The following is a 9,226-nucleotide window of genomic DNA, read 5'->3' as shown; positions in this document are numbered from 1 at the left end:
CATCAAAAGTTCTCATTAATCAGGAGCGCACTGTCCCCAAGCATGCCAGGAGGCAAGGAGTTAGGTGCGTTCCTGAAGAAAGAACTTTAACATTAAAACCTGATTTAAACATTAGGTCTTTTTTATGCTACGTTTTCTTTAAGTCTTGTAGGAGGTATAGCAAAACTCCTTCCGGTTTTCTTAAGGAACTCTGTTCATCCTCACATTTTCCAGTCTCTCTCGTCTTTACCTAATCCGTGTCTTTCAGGCCGTGCTGCTGATGGACGCCGAGAAACGTATTCGATTGTTGCAATTTGTGACGGGGACTTCTCGAGTGCCTATGAATGGATTTGCCGAACTCTATGGTTAGTGTGCTTGTTGTTCCTCTTAAAGACTAGAATGGCAGACCAAATTAAAGGGGATGTCCAGGGCTGTGATGTCGATGACCTATCTGGTTTTGTGGCTTTACTATCCATGTGTACACCACTTGGCACACAGACTTGTATTCTTCTGGTTTTGTTCACTGTTTACACCCAGCTGCTCAGTGGTGGTGTTGGACCCCCACCGATTTTAAGGTCCTCAATATATAAGTAGTGAACAAACCCTTTTAAGTGTGCATATTTTAAATTTACTCAACACCTTTTCAACTAAGATGACATTGAAACTTAGTGGTTAGCGATTTTGATAAAGGAATTTGTCACCTGGTTTTTGCTTCCTCGTCTTAAGAGCAACATGATGTATGGGTAGAAATCCTGATTCCAGTGATGTCACTTAGTTTACTGGGTGCTGCATTTGTCTGCAGCAGATGTAGCAGAGCTCTGATTGCCAACTGATGTATAGCCCCTTCTACATCCCTGATTGGCAGCTTTCTGTATACACTGTGCATTGACAGAAAGCTGCTGATCGGTGGAGAAGGCTGTTACACAAAGCAGGAGGACTAGGAAGCACAAAACAGTCCTGTAGTGATAAGCTCCTGCTGATGAAACACTGATTTTTATTGGAACAGAAGCACATAGCATAGTAAGTGACACATCACTGGATTCAGGGTCTCATTCCCCATATTATGCTACTCTCAGATTACATAGCAAAAACCTGCTGACAAATTCTCTTTAAAGATGTTTTTTTTTCTTATAAACTTTGCAATTTCCAGCTCCTGTTTCCTCTGCTAGTGTCCCACTCAAGACTGCGGTCCAACTGTCCCTCACAACCTCTAACGTCCCCCAGATAACTTTACTCCATCTTGCTTCCCACAGCAGAAAAGAGGGCAACCAGTCCAGTTAGCCCAGGCCAACACATCTATGCACAAACAGGATGCAGACAAACCTCTCAACATGATGGACACTTTTATTATTATTATTATTTATTATTATAGCGCCATTTATTCCATGGCGCTTTACATGTGAAAGGGGTATACATAATGGGGACAAGTACAATAATCATAAACAATACAAGGCACAGACTGGTACAGGAGGAGAGAGGTGCAAAGTAAATTGCACACTAATGGCGTGCATAGGGCACTGTTCACACTTGTATGTGCATGGTGTCCAGCCAGCAACCTATTACCACGCCCTTACTATTCGATTAGGCGGGTTGTGGAGCCAGGCCTCTTAATACAGGCCGTGCATAGTGGAGTCTCTGTCCCTTGTGTGTTGCGGTGAGTAGTGTCCGGGTAACCCGCCTAATCTAATAGTAAGGGCGTGGTAATAGGTCGCTGGCTGGATACCATGCGCATACAAGTGTGAACAGCGCCCTATGTGTGCCACTAGTGTGCAATTTACCTTGCACCTGTGAAGTGTCCATCATGTTGAGAGGTTTGTCTGCATCCTGTTTGTGCATAGATGTGTTGGCCTGGGCTGACTGGACTGGTTGCCCTCTTTTCTGCTGTGAGTATATTAAATTTTTGGGGGAGTTTTTATCTCCTCTTTTTTGTTGCTGTTTTTGATCCCTCTTGCTTCCCTCTCACAACTTCTGTCCCTCAGATGACAACTTTTCCTTCTTGCTACCCTCTCACAATCTCAATCCCACAGATGACAATTTTACTCCCTCTTGGTGCCCTCTCACAACCTGTGTCCCCCTGATGACAACTTTACTCCTTGCCCTCTCACAACTTCAATCCCGTGGAGAACAGCTTTACTTCCTCTTGCTATCCTCTCACAACCTCCATCAACCAGATAACAGCTTTACTCCCTCTTGCCCTCTCACAACCTCCATCCCCCGGATATCAGCTTTACTCCCTTTTGCTGCCCTCTCACAACCTCCATCCCCCGGATAACAGCTTTACTCCCTCTTGCTGATCTCTCACAACCTCCGTTCCCGGATGACAACTTGACTCTGTCTTGCCCTGTCACAACCTCCTTCCCTTGGATGACCTCTTTACTCCCTTTTGCCCTCACAACCTCCATCCCTCGGATGACAACTTTACTCCCTCTTACCCTCACAACCACCATCCCTCGAATGACATCTTTACTCCCTCTTGCTCTCCCACCAGATCCTATGCGTCATGTAACCAAATTAATGCATTCTGTCCGTATAGTGCGCCATGCAGCTAATCAGTCTAGCCACTTCCTCAACCCCTAGGAAAAGAGTTATACTCAGCAGTTTCCAGAGCTTCCCCGTTCCTCAACTACAAATTGGCCTACTCCAAACCTTTTGAGCTCCACACTGCGGTCACTTCCTACCTTGATCTTTCGAGATTGACAGTCCCCACAGCTACAGAAGATGCACCAACCAGACCAGCGATGGTTTTGGCCTTTCCTACTTCAATCGTGGTCTGCACAATAAGCCTTCCTTTCTAACGTCCTTTATCAATTGGTTGTCCTAATAAGAAAAAGCCAGTACTTCTATCTTGTTAGGGCACAGAAGGGGGTTCCTCACTCAAACATTTAGGTCTGACAACAAAAGATCCTCCTTTGGAGGCCTCTGATCCACCATGTCATATCCATAAATCTGAGCTTAAAGCAAAGTTGAGTTTGGTGTGATCATAAATCAGCAAACTTCTATTCAGAATGAGCTCACTGGACAGGTTCTCGGTTAACTCATTGTGCAGAGAAAATAAGAGCATGTAATAGGAAATTTTGACTGAAACGCAATTGCAAAAATTGTTTACATGTATTTAAGTAAAATAAGTTCTCGACGGTGTCCATATCTTTATCACTATCATTGTGGTCTCCTTGTTTTTTCTCCATAGGTTCTAATGGTCCTCAGCTGTTTACAATAGAGCAGTGGGGGAGCCCGGATAAACTGCCCAGAGCTCACACATGGTAAGATGTCGCCTTTCCTGCCATACTATGTACATTATATACGGGAAGATGGGCTCCCTGCTGTAAATGATTAGACTATTCAGTCACCGACGAGGTCGTAGACCAGGTAAAAGGACAAGTGATAGGACATCTTATATTCTTATCATTTATGGTAGGAGGGACTTCATACAGATCATACAAATCTCAGCTGCTGCAGAACCTCTGCATGAAACGTAAGGAACATATACCTAGGTATCATTGATCAAAGTTTTTCCCAAGATAGCAAGTTAGGCCCCATCCTAATGATGAGGAATAACTTGCTGATGGCTGACGCCCAACATCTGGGACCTTCAACAATACAAAGAAGGATGTTCTGCAGATCCCAGTCTGTATGGAGCTGTGGCCCCCTCCATTCATTGTTCATGGGACTGTCGGAAATAGCAGAGTGCTGTGCTCAGCTGTTTACAGCAGTCCAAACACAATGGATGGAGAGGTGGCCGAGCATGCGCACCTCTGCTTTATTCAATACTGAGCTCCGTAGGCAGTTGGTTCCCACCCCCAAACAAGTGGACATTATTAGGGCAGAACTTCATTAGGGATTATATAAAATAGAAAAAGTTCCCTCTACAGTGATATTTTATCATGACGGTCGGCCATTAAGTAGAAGCGGCAATGGTGATTCCCTCATCTCAAACAACTTATTGAAACAAAGCCAACACCAGTGGTAGGTACACCCCAAAAATGTCAATATAACTTGTCATGTGGCCTTCAGCATCAATTAGAGTCGACAACAGTGCCTCCTGCTGGTCACACCTGAAATTACTCTCTGTGGAGGTATGGCATCCCACTCTTCTTAAAGGGTGGCCTTGAGGTCTGGGGTACAGAGTTACGGTCTCAATATGGCGACTCAGCTGATCACATAGGTTTTCTATGGGATTCAGGTCTGGAGAAAGTGCAGCTGCTCCAACTGAGGTCCCTCCAGCAGCTGTTCCCTAATGATGAGACCTCGAGCTGGAGAATTGTCCTCCATGAAGATGAAATTAGGCCAGTGTTGTTCATACAGAGGCACAATGACTGGAGTAATGTTGTTATTCCAGTAGTCAGGGCTGTCACTGTACCATTCACACAGTGTAGGGCCGTTCTGTACTGACTAGACACACCGGCCCACACTGTACCACCACCACCACCACCAAAGGCTCGTCTAGTAACAGCAGTGGCTGATGCATAGAGCTTTCCCTGACGTCTCCAAAATCATTGATGGCCATCATTTCTGCTCAGCAAGAATCAACTTTCATCTCTGACCAATGCTGAGGCCACTGGTCCCTCGTCCAGCGTAGATGACGACTGTGCCTGGTGGTGCGGTCAGGTACCTTACAGGTCTTCTAGCACGCAGACTACACTGATATAAATGGTTTAGAAGATCTGACATGACTCTTCAGGGCCTCTCACCTCCCTTAAATGTGCCTGGAGTTGTGTGGCATTCATCATCCAGTTCTGAAGGGCATTGTTCACACTGAAGCAGTCATCAGTTCATCAGTGTGGGATGTGACTAAAAGATGTCTACTTCTCTGCCTTTGTTTGACTCTCCAGTCTCTGTTGCAACCTGCAATACATACCTATAATATAATATACAGTGTGTGTATACAAGTATATAGTGTAGTCATACATGTGTGTGTGTGTGTGTGTGTGTGTGTGTGTGTGTGTGTGTGTGTGTATATATGTGCAATAAATATATATAAATATTAGTGTGTGTGTGTGTGTGTGAGATATATATATATATATATATAGATAGATAGATAGATATAGAGATAGAGATAGAGATATATAGATATGTATGTGTTTGTGTGTGTGTATATATATATATATATATATATAATCTAATTATCTAATCTAATACACACACACACAGTGGTACAAAAGTAGGTGGACAGATTGTGTAATAGGGTTATGAAGGGAGAGATTTATCAAACATGGTGTAAAGTGAAACTGACTCAGTTGCCCTTATCAACCAATCAGATTCCACCTTTCATTTTCCAATGAGTCTGTGAAGAATGAAAAGTGGAATCTGGTTGCTAAGGGCAACATCTGGTGAGAAATTCATGTTAATAGCCCCTATAGAAATAGATTTACTTAGAAAATTGATATGCTCTATGACACTTACCCCAGTCCCCCCCCCATCTAAAATTATTACACATTTAATCACAGCTCGTGCATGGAGCGATACCGGGGCTGATACATCTGCTCCCTCTGCAGCGATGCTAACCTCATCATGCTGCTGCACATCTGAGCCGGGGCTGACCAGCTCTCCTCTGCCCCTACCTAGTCCCAACGCTCAAGCTTTCAAATGTATTTGTGTTTGAAAGACGCAAATACTTTTGCATATTGAGAACAGTGTCTGCTGACAGATCCACTGCTGTAGCAATCCCTTTGGCGGGCCGCATGTTGTGCAGCATTATGTAATCAAATAAGAAGAAATGTTCTTGGACGTAGCCGCCTGTGAAATAATTTAGATTGAGGCTCGGTCATCCTCATCAGTGACTTTTCAGACTCTTAAGTAACTTATCTTTCTGTCTCTTGCAGCTTCAACCGTCTAGATTTACCTCCGTACGACTCCTTTGAAGATTTACGAGAAAAGCTTCTCATGGCGGTGGAGAACGCTCAGGGATTCGAAGGCGTTGATTAAAGGGAGACTCCTCCCTTTTTTTCCTTCTTCACAAAAATGAATCTTTTTGCTTGGAATCGTATGAAATGGACATTGCCACTGATGAACCAGAGACACTTGCAAAAATAAAAACAAAAAAAAAATAAAAATTTTTTTATATATATAAAAAAAAAAGAAAACAAAAACTCTAATAGAGGATGAAAAATAAAAACATTCAGGAAAGTAAAGGACAAAGACGGCGCCGTTTTGTGCCATTGATACATTGTATTGGTTTACGCAGCAATGTCAGATTGATCTATTTCATGATTGCTACCGTTTTATCTTTGCCTGCGGGTGTAAATGAAAAGGCAACGGCTTCTTTGATGAGAGTTTGCTGGTAAGATGGTACAATTTTAACTCGGACGCAAGCCTAGGCGTCACTGTGCCAATTGTGAACCAATTTTTTTGGTCTTTGATAAAGGGCCCCCGCGGCGCAGGTGTCCGGAGCTACGAGATGATGTTGGATGGTACTTGCCCCATCTCTACGGCTATTGCAAGCTGTTCGTTGTATACTTAGATTACATTTCAGGAGGACTTTCTCTATTTATGTGGTGCCGGCCCTTTAAATTCGTATTTTACAGACTTTCTAAATGACAATGAATGGAACGAATCACTTTGAAGGTATAGTATTATCAAACTTGTTTACTTTTTAAAATGATTTAGACCTATTTTTCAGATTTTACTTCACTATAATTAAAGCTGTGTTCTCCAAAAAAAGGAAGAAAAAAAACTAAAACGTTCCCAAGAGCCACTTTTTTTTGTGCACTCATCTTGGATCAAGGTTTCCAACGACTAGGATGATACCGTTTCCTTATCTTGTCTTTCGTTGCCCCCAAATGATTCAAGTACTTGAATCTTTTAAACACCATTTAACTGGAGAAACATGTATATAAAATAACTTATCATCCTGCGGAGCTGCATTTCGAATTCTTCGCGTTTCCATCCAGTCTTCACTTAGTCAACAGACACCCAATGACTCTAAAATGTCTCGGACCCAGTGCAAAATTTGTAACCACGTCTCTTGCTTGACAGGTGCTACTCATCGTACTGGTATCTTTTTGTTGCTGAGGGGTCTTCAGGCATCAGGTCTCGGGGCACAACTCCTACCTCTACATGTCCTATAGCCAATGGCGTAGTGTGGGTTACCAACTCCCGGGTAAAGCAAGTATTGTGCCCCCTAGCACAGTAATGCTGCCCTGTCCATTCTCCTCCAAAAGCAATGATGACCTCATTTTACCATTTTGATACCCCTTGGGAAAAAAGGTTTATATAGCCCTTTTCCAGTAGACCAAGTCTTCTCTTCTACACTCAGCATGGGATGGCACAGGCGCAGTACACTGATGTCATGGCTTGTGCCAAACCATTGACATCTTGTAGGTTGAAGGATGGTGGGGCCGACTGCTTCAAAGGCTGCTTTCACATTTCGTTTTTACTTATGTTCAGTGGTCCCATTGGAGCTTCCGTCTGAATCCCCCACAAAACATGTTTCGGACGCTTGGGCCAACGGGGACATTGACTATATTGGAGCATACGGAGTCACCGTGTGCTCAGTCGTGCTCCATTTTCGGACGTATACACTTTCTGCAAGCGGATACCCAGACGTAGTCTACTGTTTCCAGATGTCCGCCTACAGATAGCGTATACGCCCGAAAATGGTGCAAGACAGAGCACATGCGGACTCCGCCTGCTCCATTATAGTCAATGTCCCCATCGGCGCATGCGTCCGAAACATGTTGTGCGGGTGTGTTCGGACGGAAGTGCCGATGGGACCACTGAACGTAGGTAAAAACGAGTTGTGAATGCGGCCATAGTCTACCACGAGGTCCAACTAGATCAAGCTCACATTGATGCCGACACAGTTCAAGGCGGTGCTCGCTCAGAGATCAGTGGCACCAACCAGACGTCTGTGCATAGTTAGCGCCTATAGATCTATTTGTTTCATGCCGCCTCGGTCTCAAGTCCAGTCTGACCTTCACTTCTGTGCCTGACGTCTTAAGCGCAGCTGGTGCTTACTAGGTCTCATGCAAGGTTATGCTCTCGTGGGGCTTCAAAAGCACCAAAAGCGTTGATGTCAGGCCAAAAGGGAAAAAATGGTGCCATGGAGAACCAGGCTAGATGCCAGGTTAGGCCAATATGAATTGAATTGCTCATCATTTCTAATAACAACAAGACGACTTAGCGGTGTACATTTTTTAAATAAAAAAAAAAAAAAAAATGGAACGTTGTGTTGAACTTTTGCACCAATAATTTTGCACTTGGGGCAATCACCTTTGCGTCCCCCACAATTAGCCACAGCCTGCAGCTACACCACTGGATTGAGTGACATCGGTTGCACTAAATTCTGGTGTTGCATCAGATTACACCCCATTTCCTGCCGAATGTAAGGAGGTCACTTCAGACACTGAAGCAGCAGATCTTTGCGAAAAGTAGTGCATTCAGACGTCTGTAGGAGTTGAAATACACCTAGGTATGGGTTTGACTTGTCTTTCAAGCAGAAATGGGTGGGAGAAGTCAGCAGGGACTAACCCCCTGTGACTGGATAGGGAAAGAACTGTCAGTCAAGACGGTATGGCGGGGAAAAGACAGCAGTGACCTGTCACCGATGACTAGTAATGTGTGTGCATACGGACAGGACTGTCAGTCAAGCAGACTAGGCGGGGAGAAGTCAGCAGGGACCTAGCTCCCATGACTAGTAATGTGTGTGTGTATAGGGAGAGGACTCTCGGGTCACCGCTGACTTCTCCCTGCCTATCTCTGCTTGACTGACAGCCCTCTCTCAATACAGACACATTATTAGTCGTGGGAGCTAGTTCCCTGCTGATTTTTCCCTGCCCAGCTGTGCTTGACTAATAGTCCTCTCCCTGTACAGACACATTATGAGTCACAAGTGAAAGGTCTCTGCTGACTTCTCCCTGCCCAGCTCTGCTGGACTAGCAGTCCTCTCCCTGTACACACATTAGTCATGGGTGATAGGATACCGCGGACTTCTTCCCACCCAGCTCTGCTTGTCCGTATAGGTAGAGGACTGTCAGTTGAGCAGAGCAAGGAGCAGTCAGCGGTGACCTATTGCCCATGGCTAGTAATGTGTAAATAATAGGGAAAGAATTATCAGTCAAACCGGGGGGGGGGGAGAAGTCAGCGGTGACTGATCACGCAAGACTAGTAATGTGTGTACAGGAAGAGAACCGGCCACCAAAATTAGTCCCCATGATTAAGTCATCTAATTACTGAGTCGTTTTTAAAAAAAAAAAAATAAATTAAAATAAATAAATTATAAGATGTGGCTATTTCTCATGATGGGGCCTGT

At 44.3% G+C, this 9,226-nt stretch overlaps 1 protein-coding gene across 18 annotated transcripts in view; it reads left to right on the top strand.

The window, feature by feature from the left end:
* NEDD4L (NEDD4 like E3 ubiquitin protein ligase) overlaps nt 1-6,831 on the top strand; it is a 444,386-nt gene extending 437,555 nt beyond the window's left edge. For 17 of the 18 annotated variants that reach the window (XM_075328051.1, XM_075328060.1, XM_075328091.1 and 14 more), the window contains 3 exons: nt 248-344; nt 3,167-3,239; nt 5,799-6,831. In XM_075328051.1, the coding sequence (XP_075184166.1) occupies nt 248-344; nt 3,167-3,239; nt 5,799-5,901 (273 nt within the window). In that variant the 3' untranslated portion in view covers nt 5,902-6,831. The remainder of the gene's footprint in view (nt 1-247; nt 345-3,166; nt 3,240-5,798) is intronic. The other variant, XR_012727517.1, reaches the window with a different exon arrangement.
* The last annotated feature ends 2,395 nt before the right edge of the window (nt 6,832-9,226 follow it).

This window comes from Anomaloglossus baeobatrachus, chromosome 1 (assembly GCF_048569485.1).
Source record: "Anomaloglossus baeobatrachus isolate aAnoBae1 chromosome 1, aAnoBae1.hap1, whole genome shotgun sequence".
NCBI lineage: Eukaryota > Metazoa > Chordata > Amphibia > Anura > Aromobatidae > Anomaloglossus > Anomaloglossus baeobatrachus.
Note: the sequence above shows the minus strand (reverse complement) of the source record. Positions and strands in the feature narration are given on the sequence as shown.